General features: G+C 49.3%; 3 protein-coding genes across 3 annotated transcripts in view; 1 reads left to right on the top strand and 2 right to left on the bottom strand.

The window, feature by feature from the left end:
- The window catches only part of UBIAD1 (UbiA prenyltransferase domain containing 1), a 326949-nt gene that overhangs the window by 222253 nt on the left and 78493 nt on the right, over positions 1–26203 (top strand). The window lies entirely within an intron of this gene.
- Positions 8881–12313, bottom strand: CORT (cortistatin). Its single transcript, XM_065650223.1, has 2 exons — positions 12212–12313; positions 8881–9132 (listed from the first exon to the last, which is right to left on the bottom strand). Exons 1-2 carry the CDS (start codon positions 12311–12313, stop codon positions 8917–8919), a joined length of 318 nt encoding a protein of 105 aa, XP_065506295.1. The 3' UTR covers positions 8881–8916.
- SRM (spermidine synthase) lies at positions 18403–24691 on the bottom strand. The gene is made up of 8 exons (XM_065650070.1): positions 24519–24691; positions 24228–24348; positions 23870–23962; positions 22533–22686; positions 21614–21697; positions 21137–21282; positions 20120–20242; positions 18403–19542 (listed from the first exon to the last, which is right to left on the bottom strand). Exons 1-8 carry the CDS (start codon positions 24662–24664, stop codon positions 19525–19527), a joined length of 885 nt encoding a protein of 294 aa, XP_065506142.1. The 5' UTR covers positions 24665–24691; the 3' UTR covers positions 18403–19524.

The following is a 26203-nucleotide window of genomic DNA, read 5'->3' as shown; positions in this document are numbered from 1 at the left end:
CAATTGAGGGACTGTACTGCCTCCTGCAATACAGGTAGTAATGAAGAATTAAACAACTGTTTTACTATGGTGAAAGCCTTGTGCAGACATAGCAAAAGGAGCCTCACAGCCACACATGAGAACACAAGCAGAGGGCATGGCAATCAAGGGTCATCTCCCAGCAGGACTCCTTGTTCGTCAAGTTATCCTTCTTGTTAATATTTGTAATTCAAAGAACAAACGGCACAAGCAAAGTCCAAACACCAGAGAAGAGTCAAACACTTCCACATAATTTGTGGGAAAACAAAGCTCATCTTTTAGATGACACCAGCGTGGTACCATACGCCCACCAACAAATGTGCAGAGTTAAGGTACAGCAGGCAAACATCTGCTGCAAGACGGGAGCCATCAGTATCTTGGGCCAAGCGTCCTGTGCCAGAAGTTGAAAGCCTATAGCCCTGAAGTGTTTTGCAAACAGCATTTCACACACCTCTTATGCTAACTTGCTCTTGGTGGCCAGCCTGGGGCATCTCATACTCAATTCCATACAGACCAGACAGGACTTGGTTGCAGCCTGCACAGCAACAGCCATCTGGGAAGCCCCAGAGAATGAAGTCGCCTTTGCTGACCGCCCTGGTGACCCACTTGTCCTGTGGGACATCCTCTGGGAGATGGAGTTCCCTCATGTTCTGCAGCTGTACACTGCACGGGGAAGTTCCCAAGGGCTCACGAGGCTGTCTCTAACTTTCCAAAGTGTTCCTTCCTTGTTATTTATGGTTTCTGCCCTCGTGCTAAGTCTTTTCAAATAATTTGGAAATAATCCCCTTAATGCTACAGCAGTGTTTGCCCATGACATCTCATTTACGAGGCAGTCGATCTTCTCAGAGAGGTGAAGCCTAGTTAAATGTTTCTGAGGGACAGGGCAAGTGTCTGTATGTGCATGTGTGAAAATGGGATGGGACTCACGAAAGCAATTCTCCTCAAACCTCCCAGCCTTCATTACAATTCTTCTTTTAAGTGCCAGCTCTGATTTATGGCCTGCCATGCAGAGGCTACGGCTGGCCTGCAGCCAGAGCTGACCAGCTGTCAGAGCAGGGCTGACAGAAACAGGAAACATATTAACCTGTCTCTTCGCCTGCCTTGATCCCGCAACTGATACAGGAGCTGACAAACATGGGCTGTTCTTGGCACATCACTTCCACCCAGAGCATTGCTTGGGGCTGTGACTGTTCAAAGGTGGAGACACCCAGAACAGGCGTGGAGATTCCCAAGATGCAGTAATTCGCACGTAGACCTACCTTGTGCCCCAAGAAAGAGAATTCTGGGACTGCAGTACCCACCCTCCTGCTGGTTTCCTGCAGGATCCTTGGTACATTGGCTGGGACTTCGGTTTGTCTCCTGTTAAACAGGAACGATCATTCTTGTGTGATGCATGAGAATGTTGGCAGAGGCGGATCACCTCATGAAGACTTCATGGAAACTCCTGTTTAAATAAAAATGGAAGCGACTGCTTATCTGAGAAGAAAAATATGCACATACACACACGCACAGCCACTTTCTCCTTGCGGCAATGACACTCAGTAATTTCATATTTTATACCAAGCCACAGTAATAACATAAGATGACTGACAAAATGCAGGCCTGCCTGTGACTAAATGGTTAAAGGGAGAACATTCCCGTACCTCACTCTACTGGGTTTATGTACCCTCTCGCACAGCTTCTGAGTCATGCACTATTTAGACAGCTCTGCAATAAGGAGACATTCCCATTTTTGTTCCGGAATGGAGCAAAAGCCCACCAGTGGCATTTCTTCTCAGTTATTCTGCTCCTAGCCCACTCTGTACCATCGCATGACAAGCTGCCTTCCAGCACTGAACAGGGTTCAGTTATCCTTTTCGGAAGAGCAATCACAAGGCACTTTTCCAGCCTGCTGGCTCCCAGCAGTGGGTAAATTCATCAGTTCACGGAAGAGGATGAGCATTGTTTGCAAGCCGGTACTTCAGAGCACAAAGACTGCTGCTTGCTCCCCATGGTTCTGGGCTCCTGAAGTACAAATCCACGGCTTTTGAGGCAGCTGCAGCTCCCTCTCTGTACACCTGCACCCGAGCTTCTGGCAGGGAACCTCTCACCATGGGACTGATTTACCTCTGACCAGATCACAGCACAAGGACAGAGGCAGAGCTCTCAGAGCAAAACAGGCTTGCGAGGAGACACGTCCTGACCTCTAAATTTCCTTCTGGGCAGGGGACTCCTTGCACAGCGTCTTGTCCCGACTGGAAGAGTTTAAAGCTCTGTATAAAATGTTATCCTTTTCCTTTCTCTATTAATTAAGCTGCGGCCTGTGCTAGGTTCACTCGCTAACGCAGAGCAATACACTCAGTGCTACGCAGACTATCTGCTCTTGTTCAAATACATAAAGTCACAGAGAAATCGACCAATTTGAAGACTCCTTCTGTGCAACAGAGACAGAAGCTACAATGTGTCTAAAATGATGGACTCCAAAACCATCATGTAAGGGACCAAAAGTCTGGACAATTTCTGGAATGTACAAGCCAGGAGTGGGCAGCTTTCCACAGCCATAAATCTGTGGCTTCTCCCTCTCTGTCAAGAGACTAAAATACACCGGCCAAGCACAGCTCAGTGAAACTGAAGACATTTTTAACATCAAACTTACCTAACCAGCAAACAATCTTACAACACGAAGTAGGCTTGAACGCAAGCCAAATTCAGCAAGGTCCCAGCTATAAAAGATTGCTTATAATTTATTTATTTATTAGACTAAACATTAATTGGTTTTAAACAAGAGTCCTCCAGGTCCCCAAGGTACTGCTAGAACAGAAATTGCTCATTCCCAGCTGAATGCCCCGAGCCCAGGGAAACGCTTCTCTCTCTGCTCTGGCACAGCTACTTATTCCCTTGTGCCCTGCGCTCCTGCCAGACCACAGCCCCTGTCCAGCCCAGCCTAACACTTGAGACTAAGACATTCTCTGGGAAGGTGGAAGACACGGATTCAAATTGTTGAGATTTCCTCCACTTCCCAAATGCTTCCTCTGAGACTTTCTATGAACCCTACATAATTTTAACAAGTGGGAAGCAGACACACTGGAAGGTTTGAATGTAGATTCAAAGAGCTCTCTCCAAAGCTCCTATCTTAAGGGACTGAAATGCTGGCTTTTTATCATCTGGTACTTCCCTCCCAAGGCTGCAAAAGGAGGTACAAATCTAAGAGTGAGAGTTCAGTCAGCTCCAATGGTGCTGGAGTCAGCTCAGAGGAACACACAGACCAGACATGCTTGTTAGAAGGTGGCTCCCAGGCTCAGCGCAGGCAGTTCCACTGCTCTCTCTTGGTGTGGGGTACAGCTGCTCCCCAGCAGAACACGTTACAGGCCGAGAGCTTCCAGAGCCTCTGCTTGTACTCCCAGGCTTCTGCAAAAGCTTATTCACACAAGCTGATGAACAGCAGCGTGGCTCTTCTCCATTAGCTCCTGTTTCACCTATGTGACACAGGCCCTTGGCTCCCAAATATTTCCTGCTTTAAAGGCTCAGTGATTATTATGAAATAAAAATCAATTTTAACCACAACAGATATTCTGCAGTAACGCTCTGTCAGAATCTTCATTCTGCAAGTTCCCCCTATGCTGCCAAGTCCCAGTTTGCTGTGCGTCTTTGGGTAACTGATTTTTACCTATCTGCACTCCATTGTCTACTGCCTTAGTGGTAACTCTACCTCCTTATGAATCTTGGAAGAAAACCTACATCTCTTGAATCCTTGTTGGAACAGCAGAGTACCTCCTGATTTCCCATCTCTTAGGTGTTTACAGCATGCAGACCTTCACACTATGGTTTCCTCAAAAAGCACAAGACATTAACACAGCCTGTCCTTCTGACCTAGTCTAAAAAACTAGAGAGCTCTGGCAATTCCCCCTCACTCCCTGGCATCCTGCTCTCAAATCCCTGCAAGTCCTGTAAGGGTTCAGCAAAGACAGGGAAAACCCGCCGTGTAAGACATCCTCCCCCTTCACCAAGAAGTCACTTGTACTCAGGATTTCCTGTTGCACGTGTCTTACATGAAGCTACTGTGCGTTCTGAATGGTTGGGGTGATAGCTTCTTTCACTGAGCAGTCTCCATGGAGTATAAAATGCATTTACAGCCTGCTGCTGCTGAGGGTTTTGTGAATATAGGAGCTCAGAGAAGTAACTGAAGATAAATCTTCAAAGCCCACTTCACAAGAGAGGCTTTCAGAGCTCAGAGAACAAGGTCACTGAACAAACTATTTACAGTGAGTAACAAATAGACAGTGAGCAAATGCCCTATTTGACCTGTGTTATTCCTCCATTCAACAAAATCTAGTGTGGCAGGAAAGCCAGCAGAGCCACAGGCACAGGTACACGCGGCATCACGGTTAGAACAACAAACAGAGCAATTTCTCTTGGATCAGTATCTCCCACCACCAAGCCCAAAGCATAAGGCGAAGTTCCTAGCCCATACTGCCAAGAAAGATTAATAAAAGCAGCGCTTCTTTGTCACAGGGATGTTGTCATTTGTTGCTATCTAAACCAACAACTTATCAGATGAAGGTCATCAAAGCCAAGCATCCCATCAGAACACGTTCTGTGAGCCACTACATTAATCTATGACCTAGAGCAACAGCAGAATTCACTCAGTGGAGAAAATATTCCCCTTTAGTGCAAACCCTGTTACTATTTTCCCAGTTGGTATCTGTTTATAACACATCTGACTGCTTACATGCCACCAAGCTCAAACACATTATTTTAAAAAAATAAATAGACTCGCTGCTTTTCAAACACAGGTTTAGTGTTTCTCAGCAGAGCCAAATATAATACCGACATAAGACAAGACACCCTGTGCAACCTTATACTCCGTTCTCCCTGCAATCCCAGGTTTAAGCTTAATTTTCTGTAGCTGCCATCAATACTAAAGGTGCCTCACAGGCCACGCGCTGTTTGAGAATGACAGACATATGACCACCAGACCAGGCAGTACAGTTCTGTTCCCACTAAATTTAACTCCTGTTGCCAGCCACCTGCAGACAGACAGTGTCTTTTGTGAAGTCTGGTCAGATGGCAGCTCTCTCCTTTGTCCGAGGCTGAAAAGGCACTTCGTGAAGTACTGATACCCTGCCAGCTTACCTGGCAGTGTATAATAAAACAAGATCTTCACTACTAAAAGCAGGTACAAACAAGTCACCATGCAGGGTACTAATTTTCAAATTAATACCTCCCCAGTTCCTCCGTCGTATCTGTCCACATAAGCACTAGCTTTGATCTCAGAGTAAATGAGATTTACTCTGTTTTCATCTAGGAATAAGCTCCCTTGGACTACTTCACATTTATCAGTGGATGGGATATGCATATACAGAGTTACCCTAGGCACTGAATACACTGTAGGTTCACAGCTGAGCTTGTCCCTGTGATGATTTCTTTACTTGCTTGCAGCTTCATACATAAGCCTGAACTAGCTCGAGGTTAAAAAAAATAATATATATGTACAGTGAATGCCACTGGACCATGCATTGAATTAGGTAAGGTTAGCAATGTGTATGCTAGCTGACTTTAAAAGTTTGCCTTCTGGCATTTTTTTTACTTTTTAATGTGCGTTTTTCACTTTTTTAAAAGTCTGGAGATAGCTCATAGGTATTATCCACTTGCTCATATACACACACAATTATTCTGAGCTGTGACAAGGTTTTAAAAGCATTGGCTATTGCATCTAAAAAAGAAATAACATACTCTCGCTTCCTTCTACTTGATATACACCACTGTAAGACCCACAATTCTTTTGTGAAAATTTAAATAGCAAATGCCCATACACCACATGTTATTTATAACCCTTCATTAAGCCACTCCCACTGGATCCGATTATGCCACACTCCCTAATATTAAATGCCGTCATTAGGCAGGATCTCGCATTGCTTCAGCCTCAGCACGCTGACATACCACGGCAACTGCAAAATTACATCCAGCGCTGATGCAAGCAGCTGCCCGCGCCGCGCTGGCCCCGCTCCGCAGCACGTGCGCTGGCGGCGCAGCCTTCCTGCCGGTGCTCGGCCAGCCTGCTGCAGCCTCCGCCACCAACCATCTGTAGGGACGAGAGGAGATTCAACTCCCAAATTTACCTGCAACCTTCGGAGTAGCTGGACTCCTCTCTCCTGCAGGAACCGCTAAATAACGCAGGATACACAGTCTGCCGAGTCTCTATTAGGGGCAATCTCTATGTCCATGTGCTGTGGGGTTTCTCATTTTCACTGCACGTTGTCTTGAATGTTATTATCACAGACAAGGTTTAATGGTGAATAATAAGGCAAGTCTTATGAAAACACTTGTAAGGTACTAGCATCCTGGTTGGTCTTACACTGCTACACAGGTCTTAGTAACAATAATGGCTATAATCAGCTTTTATACAGCACTTGTCACCCACGTATCTTAAGAAAGTCACAAGAGCTAATGCCCCATTTTACAGACAGGGAAACTGAGGTATTGAAAGGGAGGTAATGATAAAATCAAAATGCCAGCAGCAAACCAAGGCATAAAACCAGGTCTCCCACGTCCTAGCTGGGTGCTCCAGGCAACGCAGTTGGAAAGCTCCATATCCCATTACCCATATACTGAGTCGCTGAGTTCCCCCAGCAAGGATCTTATTTTTCATTATAGAGTGAAAAATAAAACAAGCCACAGGGCTCTAACTCCTCCTGCAAGCCAGAGACACACAGCCAGAAATTTCTATGGCAAATGATGCAGTGAAAACGCAGCCTGACACTGAGCAAAGCAGCAGCAGCAAGCCAGCCCATCTCGGTGCCAGCGCGGTCGTACCCCTCATTATTCAGGGAGAGCAGGGGAGTTGGAAGCTTTACTTCAACTGTAAGAACACAGGCTGGCTGCTGATTAATCCAAAATGCTGCTGTCGAGATGAGAGACCTCATGGTCACTGGCCTCCAAAAAGAAAATGTAAAGGTTCAAAAGCAAACCACTGCAAATAAATACCGTCTAGTTCTCACCAGTGGCCAGTCAGGCATTGTGGACAGGCTGTGTAACGTAAGCTGAAGTCTTTGTGTAGTCATTCCCAGCAACGTAATACAGCTCCAAAACTCAATTTGTTAATACTGAGAATTAAAGCAAATACAGCATCTAAATTTTGCACCTTTTTCTTTGCCAGCACATGATACCAAGGCCTCAGCTTTCTCCTTCGGAGACAAATACCTGTGCTGAACTCAAAATACATCTGTGTTTCCTACCTCTGCGCTACCGTAGTTCTAAAACAAAGGTTCAAAAAGCTCCTCAGCAAGTGAAAAGAAATAAAACAGGCCCTTCCACCCTCCAGACAGCAAACAGCACCCTAGGAGATGAGTAAAGGAAATCAGGTGTTTTGTGGTGTGTTTGGGGTTGGTTTTGTTGTTGGTGGCGGGCTTTTTTGTTTCGTTTGTTTTTTTAAAGATGACAAGACGCCAAAAAACCAGGAAAGAACCAGAGCGGAGTTAGAGCCCGGGATCACAACTGGATTATTTCAATCGGTTTCAGATGCAGAGCTCAGTGTTCCAGATGCACAAAGCACCCGGGGAACCGCTCTGGAGATCACGAATGGCTGGGGCTGGAGGGACCTCTGGAGATCATCCAGTCCAACCCACCTGCTGAAGCAGGTTCACCTGGAGCAGCCTGCACATGAACACATCCAGGTGTTGAATTATCTCTTCTGAATACCTGCTGTCAAACCAGAAGCGGGCCAGGCTCTGGGCCTGTCTGTAAGGAACGTTTAACAAAGGAATGTTGTTTTTACAAAACTGGGGACCTGGTGCCTGACCCCAGCACAGGGGGGAAGGATTGAGAGACATCCGACTGTGAATCCTTAATGCAAAACAAAGTCTCTTCCCGGAATGCAAACTGATACCTGTATTTACAAAAGTCAGTCTAGGGGGAAGGGTAGCCAAAGAACCAGGAAGCCATATTTTAAATAGATTGATAAGGGGAAGGGGATTGTTAGAATTAGATGAATGAAATATGTAAACGGAGGCAGGGTTGGGTGGTCTGTAAACCCTGCAGTACCAACCAAGGAGGAACAGAGGAGGGAATTTGCAGCTGGGATTTGGGGGGGATATAAACAGGGGCTTTTTGCCCTATTATGTGCGCCTACCTTTAGTTAGAACACCCATTCTTGCAAAATCGTTAATAAAATATGCTTTGCTGAGAGATCTTGCCTGTGCCTAATATATTGGCAAGATGATTGTTTGCTACGTGTCTCTCCCACAACCCAGACACGGCCCCTGAGCCCCCTCCTGCTTCACCCAGCCACCCCCCAGTCAAACCAGAGTTGAAAGGAGCCCAGGGGGCTGCTCTCCCACACGCCCACAACCAAACCATCCTCTCCAGATGGCACCTTCCCCTGACCAGGGGCTGCCACAGAGCGTCCTCCCCACAGGACACAACCCCTGCTGCCCAGCGCCTGGGCCTCACCCTGGCACAGAAGGGACACAAACACACCTACCTGGTCCCTCAGAGGCCGAGGGGACAGCTGCAGCAGTTTTAAGGCCAGCTGCTCGCACCAAAGGGAGAACATGAGACGGAAAACAGCGCCTCAGCCCCTCCACACACCCCTGGTCCCTCGCCACTGCGAAGCCCGTTTCCAAAATGGCCGCCCCACAAGATGGCTGCCCCACAAGATGGGCACCCCACAAGATGGCCGCCCCACAAGATGGGCCCTGGGCCCACCGGTCCCGTCCCTCCCAGCAGTGAGGCTGGGGCTACCAGCTGCCCCGCACCACCCCAGCCCTGCCCAGCCAGGCACAGAGAACCAGAGACAAGTCCCCGAGGCGCTATGCTTTATTCTCAGGGGTGGGGAGGGAAAGGGCGGGAGCTCAGGGGATGGAGCAGCCGAGGGGAGGGTGTTGGCGGGCAGGCGGCCCAGCAGGGCCCGGCCGGGCGGCACTAGCAGGAGGTGAAGGTTTTCCAGAAGAAGTTCTTGCAGGGAGCCTTGCGGTCCCGCTGTGAGAGCTGGGCCAGCCGCCCCAGTGCTGCCCGCTCCTCCTCCAGCTTGTTGTCCTCGTCCAGCTCCGGGGACGCCACCTCACGCCCGGCGTCCACGCCGTCCAGCAGCCCCGCCAGCATCTTCAGGATGGCGTCTTTGCGGGCCGTGCTCTGTTCCTGCGGACAGAGAGCGGGGAGAGTGACGGGCAGAGGCCCTGTCCCCCACAGCCACCGAAGCAGGGGGTTGTTGGAGGGTGTGAACGTCCCCCATGGGGTCCCTTTGCATCTCCCTGCCTCCCTGTCCTCAGCAGATGCTTTTCCCATCACGGAGCTGAGGAACCTGGCTGCAGGTCACTCCTCCCTTCTCCTGTCCCCCATCCAGCTCAGCCGGCTGAACAGCGAACGACAAACGTGCTGCATTACAACTGGAAAAGAGCTGCTAACAAATGGGCATGAATTGGCTGCAAAGTCCCCTCGCCTGCACTAATTAAATTTTGGTGAATGCCAAGCTGCCTTCTCTCCTTGTAAGCCTGTTGCTCCCTTCACTGCTCTGTCTGCGCTGTGGGAAGAGGCACCGAGGTCTGAGCGATATTAAATTAAGCGCACCGGGGGCTGCAACCCACCGTAAAATGCTGAGAAATAAATGTAACGAAGGAGAGGGCTGTGTTGGTGGGGAGAGAGACGCACTAAGTATCTGGAGCAAAATACTTAATCAGTGTGGACAAACAGCTTGTATTTCAAGAACAAGAACCTGTATTTCAATAGCCTGACCTTGGGGGAAGGCAGAATGAAAGGAGTTGCCGAGCTCCATCCGCACAGCCTGCGTTTTGGGACTGAGGGATTTCCATCGGTAACAAGCTGTGAGTTATCTTGTTCCTCTTCATATCCAGCAAATCTGAGGAATCACCTCTTGCCTGAGTGTTCCTCATCTCTGTGACAGCAGAGACAGCTGGTACAGGACAAGCTGGGATGGACTGTTTGACAGGAGCAGATCCCGTTTCCCATGTGGGTGGGAATCTTGGAAGCACATTTCCACATCGCTTTTCACAAATGCCATGTTTACTGCTGGGACTGCTGTGTCTGTCGCTGGCTCTGTCAGCGCCAGCGTTCACTACGGACCACTTGATGAGCAACAGAAAGATGGATAAATACAAGCAGCAGCAGCAAATATTTTGAGTTGACGTTACAGGATGTTTATGGATCTTTTAAATCACTTTCTTAGCTCTAGTAACTAACCTTGCTTCCACACAAGAGAAATTGAGGCGCAGAAAAATTACACGCGATGTTTGTAGCAGAAGAAAAGATAAAAACTAATTTGTGCACATACTAATTCCTGCTCCTGCGCTGCAAGAACAGAAACATCTGGAGCCTCAGGGAGATGGACTGGGGAACTCAGCTCAGTATGTTTCCTGGGTCATGTCTCCCCCATAATTCTCTTTCCTAGCTCTAAGTGCTGTGTTCTGAAATAACCTGCTCCAAGCAGAGCCAGCAGCTTCAGACTCGGATGGGGAAGGCAAAGCTCAGCCTGCTGTTAAGGGCTATTCCTTACGCATGATCAGCTGTGGCTGTTGGTGAAACCAGGCAGCTCTTCCCCTGCACTGATCCATTGCAAACATCCTTTCTGTGTGTAGCTGCTCCCAAGCTGCAGGAGATCGAGACTGTTCAGCAGGGATCTCAGCAGGGGTGGGTCGTGCACACCTTTGGGGAGCTGCTCAATTCCCTATACTAGGTCCACCAGCCTGTCAGAATGCGCAGATCTTTCTTTTGCATTGTTGTGCATCTTATGGTGGTTTATATCTAAAATAACAACATTCTTTATACTTGAAAACGTTTGTCCGAGTTACAGCACTGGTGACTGTAGGGATTGGTTCATCAGTATCTAACAATTTTTCAGTTTGTAGAATGCTCTGAAGAGAATAATTATATCAATTATAATGATATCGTTATTTTGTAAGCAACAGCATGTAGAAGAGTCATTACACTTGAATTCATTTTTACCAAAACCTTATTTACCGATTTATGCCCTACAACTTGTTTCTTTTTTCCCCTGCAACTGGCATTTGCACTAGAAAGAGTTTACTTTTTAAGTACTGGATCTGTTGTTTTAAGAATGTACAGCTGAAAGTTTGCAGTTCTCCCCAGAAGGGTTAATCCCAGCCAGCTGCAGAAGCCCCGATCTCTAACGGAACACGAGCCCTAGCACCTCACACTCTATACGTTTCTTTCTCACAGCCAGTTTTGTTGTTAATGGGATGTGAGCCCACTCCTGAAGCAGCAAGACACTGATGGATGAGCCGGAGCCAGCGCTAAGACAGAAAAACCCCCTATGTGGATACACACAAAGGAGAAGTTAGTGCCTTTCAAACCAAGACTGGGATCCTCCGCTTCTCTGGGTAGCTCGTCTGCAGGGCTGAAATAACGGCAGCCTCACGGCTGCAGCTCTGAACCAGAGCGGCAGAGCGCGGGGTGATTAACCACAGCTCCGAGGATCCGCAGGGGTGACGAGGAACATGCAGGTGAGGGCAAGCAGAACACAGCGCGTGTTTGTGATTATCTCATGCTATTGCTTCCTACCTCTCCGGCCTCTCAGGGAAATAGTCCAGCAAAACAAAGTTATTATAGTGCTACAGCCATTATAATATTAGAGTTTTGCCAGTCGGTAGGATAATTATATTGCTATAATAAGTTCTGCCACTGCATAGAGCTGTGCTGGTTCAGAGTGTAATTATTCTAGCAGAACTATGTCAGTATAACTCCCCTTGTGAATACTACTCTGGAAAAAGCAATTTTATTCTGATATAATTACTTCATTTATTATTCCTCTGTTACTTTCCTACTGAACCCATCTTTTAAACATTTGTCCTTCCCCTGAGTCCTATTTAAAATATCATGTCCCTTGATCATTTTACCAATTATGTATCTTTTCTCTCCCTCCCTAGTACTCTGCTACTCTCTCATGCTGCACTCTTTCAGCAATACTATTTTCTCCTTTCCCCTCTCCTCTCTGCTTGTTTCTTTTCGCCAGTTTTTGCTTAGCTCAGACTTCACTTTTGCAGCTCTCTGGCATCTGCCCTGGTACCTTTCCTAAACAAATTGGGTAGTAAGCTGTAGTAACAGCCCGTGCTTCAGCAGTGCGTGAAGCTGTAGTGCCTTGGAATAAAGAGGGGTGGAAGAGTTGTTTGCATCAGGTGAAGCCTAATTGTCCTTATTACCCCTCCCCAGGCTCCAGCCCCTGCACGGGGTGCGTTAGACTCACCCTCGTGTTCTGTAGCGCCAGTCTCTCTTCTCCGGGCAGCGCGGTGGCTCTCACGCTCCACACCAGCAGCAGAACGGACAGCAGGCTGGCCACCAGCTGCATGATGCACAGGCTGTGACTTCTGTGCTGAATGAGGAAGACTGGGAGAGGGAGCTGTTTCTGGGCTCTCTTCTGCCTCAGACAATGGCTGCAGCCCCTTTTATAGCCCTCCCCCTAGCCCAGTGGGTGACGCAAACAATTAAGTCTATATCAAAGGCAAATTAGACTTTGGAGAGGTTGTTAACACTTGGCTGCTTGAGTGGGATACTTCAGTGCCTCTGGGCTTTCCATGTGCCAGACCTGCAGAGAGCAGGGAAGCGAAGGTCTGGGACTCTTCAGTAACACACTGTTTCTTCACCCCGAGAAATTGTCGGCACTACCTCTGCCTCTCTGAGTTAGCTGAATTCTGCTAGGCAATATAGCATTGGATGGAATAGGCCACCAGCTTGCACAAACCTCTGGCCAGTGCTGGATGATTCAGAAGGAAGAGGTAAAACGTCTGGCCACAGGTGCTTAGATATGGGCTTGGACCCTCAGCTCCAGACTCCAGGGATATTTGGATCTGTGTCCACTGTGTCCAGTGAGGCATCTCACCGTGGAATGGCAATATGCACTTGCCTCAGGGCAAAGCCTCTTCTGACCCTAACAGCAGTCAAAAGGTAAACTGTTATCCTAATTCAGCACATAAAAAACACCCCACAGGGAGGTGGGTTGGCCAAAGGGCTGCTGTGACAGAACTAAGACAGAAGAAACACCTGTTCCCCACTTCTACTGCTTACCAGCATTGCTGTTTGTGGAAACAGCATGATGAAGCTCTGCCTGCAAATAATCCAGCTCCCAGTGCCAACTACAGCACCCTGGATGCTCTTGAGGGAAAAGATGCCATCACTTCCACGCATATTTGAAAAGAAATGTTGGATTCCTTCACTGAAAGATACAAAGAAAAAAAAAAACAAACAACCTTTCCTGAATCATACAGATTTGTGGGGAAAGGTGTACATTTCTAGAAATAAATTTTCCTCAGAAAACTTTGTAACCTCATTGTTTCTTATCCCCCCTGCTGTGAGAGCTGGATCCATACACCAGTTTCAGATGAAACATTGTCTGTTTCCTTTTAAACTGACCTTGCTAGTTTATCAGAATTGCTGTGTTAGCCCTTCATAATGGATTCTGTCAAACACTTCCCAGCCAGTCAGGGGCTCGAGACAGCGGTGAAGCACCAGGCTCCAGCAAGCAGATAAACCACAGGGACTTGCCAAATGGCCCGCAGTGGATTTGCTCCTGGAGAGGTAAAAGTGGGAGAACAGCAAATGGAGAAAGCACAGTTTGTTGCTTGAGAAGAAGGAACTGCAGGTACCTGTGAGTGTGAGATGTGCCTGGGCTGACGGGCAGAAGGTAAATCCTGTACTGGTGGTTATGAGCCAGGACTAAACCTTGTGGACCTACTAGCCAGGTCTCCATGCTGGAGGCCATCTGGTATAACCAAAGTGCTTGTCCTAATAAATATGGTTTCGTTTGCAGCTTTGCCTTCTGAAAGAGCTGTTTTCTACGATGCTTCATTGAGCAAATGGGGTCACAAGTATGTCAATGCTCTTCTGTCAAAAAAGGGATGGTGCACTGAGCCAGAGCTCAGCTTCTGGGAAGTCCACAGGGATGTAAACAGTGACCAGGCTGCCCTGATCCTGGAATTAAAGGGCAGTAATAAAACGCTTATCACTCTGTACAGGAAAGGTTAAAGGTCTTCCCTTGGAGTAATAAACATTTCTGACAATTCTTTCTTTGATTCCTCTTACCACTTTCTCTCTGTTATCTGACTCACCCCTTGAGAAGTCGTCTTCCTTGACTCTCTCTACTATCCGGAGCTGCACGTGGTCCGAGTGGGTTTTTACCACTTCAGAGCAAGGCTGGATCTATCTGGTATCAGCACACCTGTGGGGATGCTCCAGGAGGAAGTTCAGCATACAGCAACTTGAAATGGCCCGGCTTTCCAGGGATTTTGGCTCACAGCTAGCATGGCTTCAGCAGGGATGCAGAGCAGGTTCAGAAGAACAGCAGAACATGATTACACAATCACCTAGGACAACATCCATCTTTTTGTGATTAAGGGTACACAAGCAACATGCAATGGGAGACGTTTCATCTTTCAGGAAAGAAGTCCCTGACATCTCGGTGAGTCTGTACAGTGGCAAAGACTGGGCATTGCTGGAATACAAAAGCTAAGACTATGTCTGGCACCAAATGCCACATTAAGGAATGAGATAATTTCTCAATTGCTTTCCTGTATGGCCTGGATATTTGCTGTCTTCTGCCCGTTTGTTGCCTGGTCTGGGTTCAGATCTCCATGCCTTGAAGCACGTAGCAGAATCGCGTCAGGCTCCCAGAACAAAGTGTGGTTCCCAAAGGTGAGGCGCTCAGCTGCAGCTGAAGGAAGGGTTCAAATGCTTCTGCTTTGCTGTCACTGGAACCCTTTCTCTCTGCAGTTGTCCCTAGTTGCAAAGGCCAATGTAATAAAGCAAGCAATAGTCAGCTGACAGTTGTGAGCCTTCCTGGAAGGGGAAACCAATTTGTCCATGGGCCTGAAATCACAGCTCATTTATCAGGCCAGGCTTGCAGAATTCCCTCGCTCTGTGCTCCCCAGGGACCCGCGAGCAGCGTGCAGGTGGCTGTTCCAGCCAGGGCTTTTCATCGGCACTAATCTCACAAACCCAAGGAAGGGACTGCGCGAGCGTGGGCTGGAGCAGACTGCTCCCGCGCATCTCGGAGAAGAGCTGCAGAGCAGGTGCAGGGAGGAGGAGGAGGAGGGGAGAACCACAGGGATGCTGCTGTCAGAGCATGCACAACTACAAGCCTGTTACAGCTCCCAAGGGAGGGGAGCAGGGGGAGCTGTGCTGCCTTCGCTGTCTGTCGACCCCAGAGGGGCTGCAGGAGGATGAAGGGAGGATGAGCACAATGCTTCAGCGGTATGCTCAAAACCTTCTGTTATTTCAAAATGCAAAGTTAAAACATAGCAGTTATTCCACCAGAAATCTTCCTGAAAAATAACTACTTGCTATGAAACACTTCTATTTCAAAATACCTCCATTTTCCACTGAAAATGTTTTGCCTGGCTCCAGGTAGGAGGCATTTCTGGCTGCAAAGCAGGCTGAGGATGCTTGGGGTTACACCTGCTGACATATAAACTGACCTCTTACACCACACTCATCCCATTGGCAGCGAGATTGCCTGGACAAGACTTGGGCAGAAATGTTTCTTTACCATTTGGATTTTCTAGGGGGTTACGTATACACTACGCCTTGTGGGAATTCAGCCAGAAAGAGCTCACCGGGGACGCTGACACGTGGGACTGCAAGCCTGCCAGCACTGCACAAGGGACCGCTCAGCTGCGAGAGCTTTAAACAGGAATTCACGCGCTCCAGATAGCCCGGGGTTCTGGTTACTCCTCTCCTACAGCCGAAGGGGGATGAAACACATGCAGTGTCATGACATACATAATTTTGCCTTTATTCCTGGCACACAGAATTAGCTTTGTCAAGCAAACTCCTTCCTGGAGATGCCTGGCCGTGGGCTGCAGCTGGTCCGTGCCAAGGGGGGCACGCAGCACTGCAAACCCCGTCAGCCGCGGAGCTGCTGTCCCTGCAGGGCCTGCTGCTGAGATCCCCAGCATTCTGAATAATCCTCCTGACTTTATCTACTTCACACATCACTGCGCTATCATTGAGATACCCTGGCTCTAATTTCTCACCTTCTGTATATTTTAAAAGCACTTAACTCCATCCTATACATGACCAGGAAAGAGCAACACCTAGACTTCTCAGTATTTAACTTGGTTAAATTTCTCATTTTACTTTTTAACAACATTTTGTCTGACTCTTTAGCTAAATCTGAGCTCCTGTTTCATGCTTTTGTCCACGCTTTTCCCTCTTCTTCCCCTACCATCTTATCAAAGGAACTTTCCTCTCCCTGAACTTGGTGGAACTTGTCATTACTTTTTTTGACTGTTTGCTTACTGAGGCTGCTGTTCTCCGATGAAAGACGAATTGTCATTCTTATAGTACTTCGGCAGTCTCTTCCTCCAGCCAAGCTCCATCAATAATTCAGCCAGGCCTCGATAACATTAGATCTGGATGAACACAACACTCATGCCAATTAACTGGCTGAAAGGCCTCAAGAGATACGGGCAAGAGATTTCTCTTCATTTTTTTTTAAGCTCTTTTCCGAACTTCTAAAAATTGAGTTAGTTCACCGAGTAGAGCACAGAGCAGAGTCTGACACCGTTTGAAAGGCGCCAAGAGCCTTAAGCAATTGCTGTGCTAAAGCCCATCAGGCTGTTCCTTCGCTTGTCTCCACCTGCTCTGACCAATATTTCATTGTACGTTACTTGGGACAGAGCCGATCCCTGCTCATGTGCTCCCAGCTTAGTAAGATGCTGGAACATGACTGCAGCATGTCTAGACAAACATCTTTGTGGATCTTCGCTTATGAACAGCCTTGTTCGACTACCCTTGGGCAAAAGCCAGCTAAAACTTCCAAAAAGTTACTCAAGTCTTTTAGTTGCCCACCTGGAGATGCTGCAAAGATGCTTTGGAGTGTTTAGTTCTACACGAAGCCCCGTTAGTTTTGTCCTGTTGGGCATTACACACATTGCCAATCTCTTTTTCAATCCCCAGCGTCCTTGGCCACAGCAGAACAGCTCAGACCTCATACATTTGTGGACCAGATAAACAATCTGCAGACACAGCTGCCTGACAGATGACTGCCATGCCAAATACCATTCTAGCAGCTTGAACGCCGTATAAACCTTGTGGCAGCTCAGCACAGGGGTGACTTTTAGTAATAACTGATCTCTGTCCTCACCTATTGCAAGGCAATGAAATATTTGCCTGTAAAGAACAGCCGAATGGAACAGAAACTATACATAGGACCCTACGGACAGAGATAGTGTGACTTGGATGGCAAACAGCCTCGTGTTCCTGCTCCCATCACTGGCCACTCACCAAAATTACGAATTTGGAGAGAGCTCAGAGAAACAGAAGGAATAATTAGCTGCGTGGAGGCTGGTAATAGGTTTGAGGAAACTCTTTCCCTCCTGGGCATTGTTGTACTCACCAAGGGTGGGTGGAAGGCTTGAACCTGTTACTACTTGGCAGCTGCTCTAAGGCCTTCCTGGAGTACAGTCCTGCTCTTGATTCGCATTCCAGGGGAGAAAAAGCGCCAGAGGTAGTTTTCTTTCCAGGATGAAGGGCTGAATGGGGTCCAGGTCCCACAGCAATTTAAACAGGAGTAGCTAGAACCAACCTCCATTACCGGGCCGATCTTTATAATGAAAATACAAGAGTTGAGCAATGAAAATGCCTCAATAGCCCTAACTTCTCAGTAGCTGTGGGAGAAAGGAAACAGTTACTCAGACAATTAATAGACAAACTGGTGTAATCTTCTCAACACAAGAATATAAAGGAGATCCAGATTCAGCTCTGCAGCTTAGCAATGCTTTGCGGAAAAAAAAAAAAGCTGTACTGATACTGGTAGTAGCACACGGTGGCTGCACTACCTGTGCGCTTTGTAGGGTCACAATTACAGTAAAGCTCAGCCCCAACCTTTGCAAAGGTCTGCTCCTTCTAGTTTTCTCTTAACAAGTCAAAAAGCCTCCCTCGGAAGGAGCTTTTTTGTCTTCTCCTGATGCCACCTAGTGACTGTTCCCAGCCTGTTCAGCTTCAGCTCAGAACTTGGTTGAGGCCTTTGGAGCCACTAAGCTCCAATTTTTGCAGAGGAAAAGACGGTTCAACTGAGCGCGGCCAGCGATTGGTGCTAACAGGGAGATGGGCAACTAGAAAACAGCTTGGAAAGCTGCGCCAGAGGCAGCACTTGGACTAGAGAACAGCTTGGACAGGAGGTACTGACTTCTGCAGCACAGAGGATGAGAAGCTGGAGCTATTATGCAGTCAGGTTACAAAAACATGCATCTTCAGAGCTTATTTTTGATGATAACTTGTCATCCCTAGAGACAAGGAAGAGAGGAAGTCAGACCAACTACAGAGCGGCCCTGGATATATCCTGACAAGCACAGTACCTTCAGGATCTCTGTTTCCACCCCCACACTCTCCCCAAAGAAGCACACTGACCCACACTGATGTCACCTTAACCAGAGCCGAGTGTTTAATTGATTGCAAGGGAGTGACAACCGCGCAGTGGTTGTGCTGGGAAGATACCCACTGCACAGCGGTGGTACGGAGTCTTTAAAACAAAAGAAGTGGAGGCAGATCCATCTCACAACAGAGTACAACGAAAAACAACTTATGCATCTGGGGATTCTGGGGGCAGCATTAGAAATAATGATGCCTCCTAAGGACTAGCAAATACCCAGGCCTGAGGCCTCTCAGCACGACTGAGATGAGAGATTCGTCAGCACAACTGACTCCCCAACATCAGTACTTAACAGCAGGCAATGGATCTAAGGTTTGTTTTTTTATATATATATATTTATATTTATATATATAAAGCGCCTATCACCATATCGATAAACATTCTTTGGAACCACTCTGACAGCGGAGGTAAGAACAGGAGTCAGCCTGTTAGTACCTCAGCGCTTGTTTCCAATCAATTAAAACAAAAGAAAAGCCACGAGACTCTGCTGCCAGCCTGCCTGGCTGGTGTTTAATACTGCTACTCCATCAGGGTTGGAGGGAGACCTATTGTGAATGGCAACAGTTTGCGCTGTGACTTCTCCCACTGCACAGCGCAGGTGTCGCAGGAGGGCGATGGGACAGGAAGCTCAGACCTGTTACCAGTCAAACCTCTGATCAGCGGGGAGCTCCTGTGAGCAGAGGGCAAGCGAACTCTGCGCACAAAGCTCTCGCCCTCTGTGCTTAAGGCTGAGTCAGTGATCCTTCTGGACTCTTCCCAGGTTTCAGAAGATCACCAGACAGAAATACGTGTCAGTTATAAATATATCATGTCAGTTGTAGGAGGTGGAGGTAGGCACGGGGAGGGGAGAATTTAGAATGGGTGCAGGGAGGAGAGAAAGGAAAAAATACATCTTACGTTTCCAGCACTGGAAAAAACAGTTTTGACCTCAAGCAATAAGTCACTGGACCTTTTCAATAGTCTTATCTGGCTTATGCCCCATCATCTTTAACACATCAAAGGGAATGTTGGCTGGCAAAGGGTTAAACAATCCCACACAGTGTAGAGCAAATCTGCAGTCTGCTGGGAAGGTCCCCACCACATCACTGATGATCTCAGGATCCAACTTGAAGGAAGGAAGCAGCTTCTCAGTCTCACACATCGCTCAGGGCCTGGAGACAAACAAAAGACAAAAACGTGTCAGGATGGACCTGCTGCAGCTCTACTGTCCCCAACAGAAACGTGGCTCTGAAACACAACCGTGGCTTTGCCTTCATCCCTAGGACACTCTGAGGAGGTTTGTTCTGGAACCTGCAGTTTCAACTGTCTTAGGATATAACTGAATGACGGAGAAATACAGACTATCCTTCACGAAGTCAGACTATGCTACAGCATCCTCTCTTTACCCTCTGGTTTGCACTAGAAACCACAACCACATTTTATCTAAGACTTTTGGAGCTTTTTGATGGGAAAGAACAGTTCAGCAGGCACTTGGACTTATTTTGCTATGTAGGAGTGATCCACCATCAAGGCATGGGACATGCACCCAGAGAACAGTTCCAAACTGAACTCCAGTCTTCCCAGACTGACTCATACTCTGCTATGTCACACAAAATGCCGTCCTGCTCCAACTTGCCCACAGAAGCCTTTAGGGCTGCAGGAAATCCTCAGTCCTGGATACTCGCGCTCCTACCAAGGAAAAGCCATAGCTCGTCCTTGACGGAGGAACAGCAGCACAGCCTCGATTACCTTCCGTGCAAACTCCGGCAGAACGAAAGCTGCCCGATGAATGTCCGAGTTGTAGTATTTCAGACTCCTCTCCTCTACTTGTTGCTGCGAGAGCTGCTGCACAGGCTCCCGGAAATTTGTGTTCTGCAATAAAGAAGCCAGGTAGCTCTGTAGCGTTTGGGTAACAAGGAAAAGGCCGCGTGACAGGCATCTCCACTCACAGCAGAGAAGCAAGAAGACTCGCAGGAAAACAGATGATTTTCTGTTCTAGTGTAAGCCAAAGGTTACGCGCAGCTCCAGCCCTAAGGGTTTACACCCCGTACCTCGTGTGACTAGCCCTTGTTCACAGATGTCAGCGCATGAGGTCAGACTGCGTGTGAGCCACGTGCCAGATGATGCCGTCGGATTGTGCCCGAGCATCTCAGCAGCAAGGCTGCTGCTCTTCAGAGCACAATCCACATCCGCGGTAAGTCAGGCACAGCACACGCTGCCAGTGCCGCACATAAATCAAATGCAGCCGCACAAGTGCTGCTGGCTCCCTAAACCAACGCGACAGTTGCATTACGGGCTGGCTGTAGCGCAGCAGATTGGGAAGAGAGCAGACAGACCTCAGTGGTCTGACAGAGCAACCAGCCTACATCCTAACATGGACACTCTCACTTGGAGGCCTTTGTACAAGCAGATTACCAGTCACAAGCTGATTCTTATAAAGCAGATGCCCACTTTATAACAGCCAGCATCAATAAGCCAAAGCCTCAACAGGCTCTGGAAACCGCTACGGCTTCCTCCCTTCCAAGTTTGTTGCACTACAGAGAAAACCGTGTCCTTTTCTAAGGCAACCAGTTCCATTAATGACTTCAATCAGCACTGAGCAAGCTGCATTGCAGCTCTAGGGCCCTGGGCTGGCAGGGCCAGGGCCCAGCGTGAGTCTAGAAGGCCCCGGAGGTGGGAGAGCTCAGTGCCACAGCTCCAGCTCTGTATGGGACAGCCCAAGCCAGGCAGGAGTGGAAAAGGGCACTTCAGGTGCCTGAGACTCACTGGGTTCTTGCTGCAGAGCATGAAGCCAATCTGCCCGCTGGGATACGTGGGGATGGTGCAATAGGCGTATTCCACAACAGGGAACAGAGACTTGCAGAACTGACGCATCTCCTTAATGAGATCCAGGTGCAGCCACTGGCACTCACCTACAGGGAGAAAGGAAGACGCAAGGTGAGAGCTGCCCCTCTTCTCTGCACAGGCCTGTGCCAGGTTAACTGTGGTTCCAAGCCCGAACCTGCTCTACTCCGCACAGCTCGTGTGGTTCCAAAGGCAAGATAAGACCCTTACGCCAGTTTTACTAAGTGCAGTCCAGCAGTTAACGAGTTGACGTACGCAGATGAAAAATGCTCCTGTACCTGGGAGCCAAAATGGATTTCACTCCCTGTCTCATGTCTCCCCAAGCAGAGTCCCCTTTGTGCCTCACATGTTGCATTTAATGATCTGGCACCAGCCTCTGCCCAGAAACAGCATCCTCACCTTGGCAGCAAAGAATCCCATCTTCTCGCAGGGCTGTCTTCATCAGCTGGTAGTAAGATTCTTTGAATAAGCTTTCTGCAGGACCTGGGAGAAAAATGAGCAAAGCAATATGTCTAGAGAGAGACTAAAACCGTAGGCTTCTCAGAGCTTTTCGGCTGCACAGGGACTACACTGAAAAGAGACATTTCAAACAGCTTTTCTGTGATCACAATGATTGGAGATCATCTGAAAGCAAAAAGTTTTGACCCTGGGTGAACCCCAGCCTGCACAACAGAACCATCAGGATTTTAGCTTTGCTCAATAGCAAGCCTAGGAACTTTATCAAAGAAAGTCCTAGCAGCTGCCTCTTGCTGCAGTGAGCATTTTTTAAACTGAACTCCTGCTCCAAACTGCCTTTTAGAGATGCCCCTCTCTGTGTTGACTATAGCAAGAGTGAAGGTGACTCAGGTACTCATAATTAGTTCCCTAAAATGAGGCACTGTACTGACATTTGGTCCCCCTCTACCTCAGTTTTCCTTTTCAGAAATACAGCAACCTCACTACAGCCATCTTTAGGTTAGGTAGCTCCACCAAAAGCACATGAGCCGCTGCTTTGTTAGCGGGCACATGTGCAAAGCTGTCCGTGCCAGCACAGTGCTGTATCCCCCATGGGATTGCTGGACTCAAGGATCAACTTTCTGCCAGCAGAAATAGCTGCTGGAGTTGAATTTTGAGGAGAGAAACATGACAGCTGGCTTGAAGCCTTGCTAATACATTTTCTGGTCTTCATCTTTCCCATTTTCTACCAAAAGAATCGAGTCAGGGACAGTCTTTTCACTTGAAAAGGAGCCTGGGCAGGCTGGCTTTACTTCCAGGAGGTAAGCAGAAGAGAAAAGGAGGAGACTGGAAAGCAATACCCTTTTATGGGCAGAATCCTTACCCACGGGGTCAGACGAGTCTGTGATAATCACATCAAAGGCTTCTTGATTTTGTTTCATGAACTCAAAACCATCTCCCACGTGCAAGGTCAGCTTAGCACTAGAATACCCCACTGCCATCCCTGGGAGGTATTTCTTAGATACCTGGATCACATCCTGCAACACAGAGAACACAAGTGGGTCAGCGGGGGCTACAAGGAGCTGCTTCACAGGCTACTGTGCAGCTGCAAGAACTGCACAGTGAGTCATTTCCTTCCATGCCTTCCACACAAATCTGACTCGCTAGCAAGATCCTCGAGAGCTGTCAGCATCTCCAGCCAACAAGCTACGCTCAGCCCTTTCCTACGGCCTCAGGGTTCAGTGACACTGTTGGTCTGTCCTTGCCAAACTCAACAAGAAGAACTCGGAGCTTCAAAAGCTCCCTGAGGAACTAAGAGAACACGTTTACAGATCTGACTGCTCTGTGTTCCTTTTCCCTGGAGACATCACTTGCAGAGGTGATCTCAACTGAAGACTTTTTTCTTCTTAAATAAAACCACACCAGCAGGTTTCTGGATATAAGAAATATCCCCACCTCTGCTCTATAGTCATTATATCAATCCCCCCATAATATACAGTTTCTTCTCTAGAATGGTTAGACAGCCACTCACTGCGCTAGGCCCACAATTGTACTGAATACTACCAGCTTCTCAGAGCTGGCAGAGACAAAAAAATATCCTGGTGTCAGGCAAAGCTTTTTCAAAACCAGGCACATATAGCTACTTAGACTGGCAGACAGTGTACACGGTCTCATATAGCAGCACTTCCTATTCCTAATACAGCTTCGCTTTGAGGACACAGCAAAACTTTCTCAGAAAGTAAAATATCAGAACACACTGACCGAGATGAGGAGGATCAGCCCACCTATCACGGAAACAAATACCCCCCGCTTATTTCCTGCCTACACACGCAGGAGACGGCTTAACAAAGCAACCATCCTGCTGCAGAAGCAGCGCTCTGTTCTGCACCAGGGGAGAGGGGAAAGCGGCACCTTCCCAGCGCCAGAGCTCCCTTTCTCCAGATCCCGTGCTGGCCCACGCTGGCCTGGAAGGGCCTCTACTGTACGTGTGTGAAAGAAATCACAGGAAAGAGGCGGCCAGCTGCCACGTAGATGACTCGTCAGGCAAAGAGGTGGCGCTGTCAGTGTCACGCTAGCAGAACCGGCAGCAAACGCTCTTGCTGCTGACAAGGGACAGCAGGTGAAGCGGCAGCTCCCGCGGATGCTGTGAAGTACGGCTGCTTTTTGCCAGGTCTGATCGAAGCCCTGGGGCATCTCCAGGCAGCCGGGAGCCCAACGCACCTCATCGATCTCGCACTGCACCACGGACTCCACGGTCGGGTGTTTGACCACCTCTCGCAGCACTCCACCGTCACCGCCACCGATGATCAGCACCTGGGAGAGAAGGGGGCAGAAAAGCAGCCGTCAGCGGGGTCTGCTCGTGGAGAACTTTTGCAGCACGGCGTAAAGAGGACGGGTTGAAACCCAGCAGCCCTCCGGACTCCTCCTGCCCCGGCGCTCGGACACGGGCCCACGGGGGCTGCCTGGGGTGCTCTGTCAAGCACGGAGCGTGGCTGTGCCCAAAGCGATGGCGGCAGGAGCACAGGGACCGGTCTGCGGGCCTGGGGAGACCCCACGGAGGGCACTAGGGATGACTCACCTTGCGGGGGTCGGGGTGGCTGCAGAGGGGCAGGTTGGCGATCATTTCCTGGTAGGAGAACTCGTCCCGCTCCGTGCACTGGATCACCCCGTCCAGGACCAGGACGTTGCCGTAGGTGGTGCTGGACAGAGCGGGGAAGCGGGGTTGGAGCCGGCCCGCGCCCCGGGGCCGCGCTCCCCCACCCCTCCCCGCGCCGCCAGGCCCGCACCGCATGGCGCTGGGCGCCGCGGTCCCCCCGCAAGCCGCCGCTACTGCCGCCCTCCCGGGGCCGCCCTCCCGGCCGCGCCGCACCTGCGGAAGACGAGTATCTCCTGGTAGCGGGAGCGCTGGTGGTGCAGCAGCTCCTCCACCTGCAGCGACATGGCCTGGCCCGGCCACAGCCGGCACGTTTCGCGGAACCAGCCCTCGCGGATCAGCGCCGCCCCGCCGCGCTCCATCCCGGCCCGGCCGCCCCGGGCACCTGCGCGCCGCCGCCTGACCCCGCCGGCGCGGGAGCCGAGCACAGGGGCCCACGCGCCGGCCCCGCCCCCCGACCGCCGCCCTCCCATTGGCGGGCCGTGCGCCGCCGCGCCCCCATTGGCCCAAGGCTGTGATGACGCCAGCGCCAGCAGGGTAGGACGGCCGGCGCCCCGGGGCCACGTGGGGCGGCGCGCCCGGAGCGGAGCCGCCCCCGCCCCGCGATCCCCCCCGCGAGCGGCGGGGCGGGCGGAAGCCGCCTGCAGGAACGGCGGGGACTAACGAGTTTTGGGGGAAAAAACCCTCTCATCGGGACGTTTTAACGGTTCGACCTTACGAAAGCCGGATTCCTGCCCAGCGCCACGCGTGGCACGTGCTCCGGAGAGCAGATTTGGGGAGAAATTCACCGAGGTGACACCAAGAGTCGTGCTCCAGCCACCCCGAACAACTGCTGCGGGACAGCAAACCAGGCTTAGGCTGCAGGATTCTAGTGCTACAGCTCCATCCCATTCCCCGGTGGAACCAGGTGAATAAAGCTCATCGTTTCCATTAAAGGCATTTTTAAAACCGAGGATGGTTAAGGCACAACTTGGGAAAACAAAACCAGACCAAGATCATCCTTGAAATGTCACCTTGCATGGAGTTTTAAGGAAAGGACTTAAAAAAGCGACAGGAATTTTAGTATCTCCACAGTTAATGGGGCTTCTGGTAAGAGCTGCTCGTTCTTTAAGTTACAGAAGTATCAGAAGCGGTAAAGCTGACAAGAAGGGGAAGCAGCAGCCCCCTGCAAATGCACTTGGAGACAATTGCTGCTTAACTGCCTCTTTTCAAAAACATTCTCAAATATTCAGCCACGCAAGCAGATTTTGTGAGCAGAAAGGGACTCTGTTCCCCGTTATAATGCTGTTCACACCAAGATGCCTAAGGAGGGAAAACCTGTTCCTTCTGCTCCCCAGAAATATGGGAAAATATTGAAAACAAACCAACAAAAGCCCAGACCTCCTCACAGCCTCTGTAAAATAAAGCCCTTGGGTCAGGGATGAAGAAGGAAGTTTTTACCACTACCCCCTCAGTCCATGCACCAAGAGAAGTAAATTCTGACATTGCCAAAAGAGGGGAGCATGAAATGGAAAATCCTTAGTCAGAAAAGGAAATCACAGAGTAAAGACAAGGCCTTTGGGAAAGAGAGCAAGATCCATCAGTCAGCACAGCAACTGGAAGCAGCTCTGCCACTGATTTAACGTGGCTTTGAGCAAAGTCGCGTCAGCCCTACATTTGGGTACTCCCGACGGTTAAACTCATGTCTCTTACCTTCTTCCCGGCAGCTGTCAGCATTTAGAATAAGCTCTGCCATCCATCCATCAAATTACAGGCTGATACTCTTTCTATAAAGACTTCAGGATAATTCACTGTGGGTATTTAAAACTGCGAAATGTTAGTACAGCTGTACTGAGGTTCAGTTGCAGCACAGAACCTCACCCGCTTTCCCCAGCCTGACACTGCGCTCTGGCTTTTTGCCT

The sequence above is a fragment of the Caloenas nicobarica genome, chromosome 22, assembly GCF_036013445.1.
Source record: "Caloenas nicobarica isolate bCalNic1 chromosome 22, bCalNic1.hap1, whole genome shotgun sequence".
Taxonomy (NCBI): domain Eukaryota; kingdom Metazoa; phylum Chordata; class Aves; order Columbiformes; family Columbidae; genus Caloenas; species Caloenas nicobarica.
This window is presented reverse-complemented; position numbering and strand designations above follow the sequence as displayed.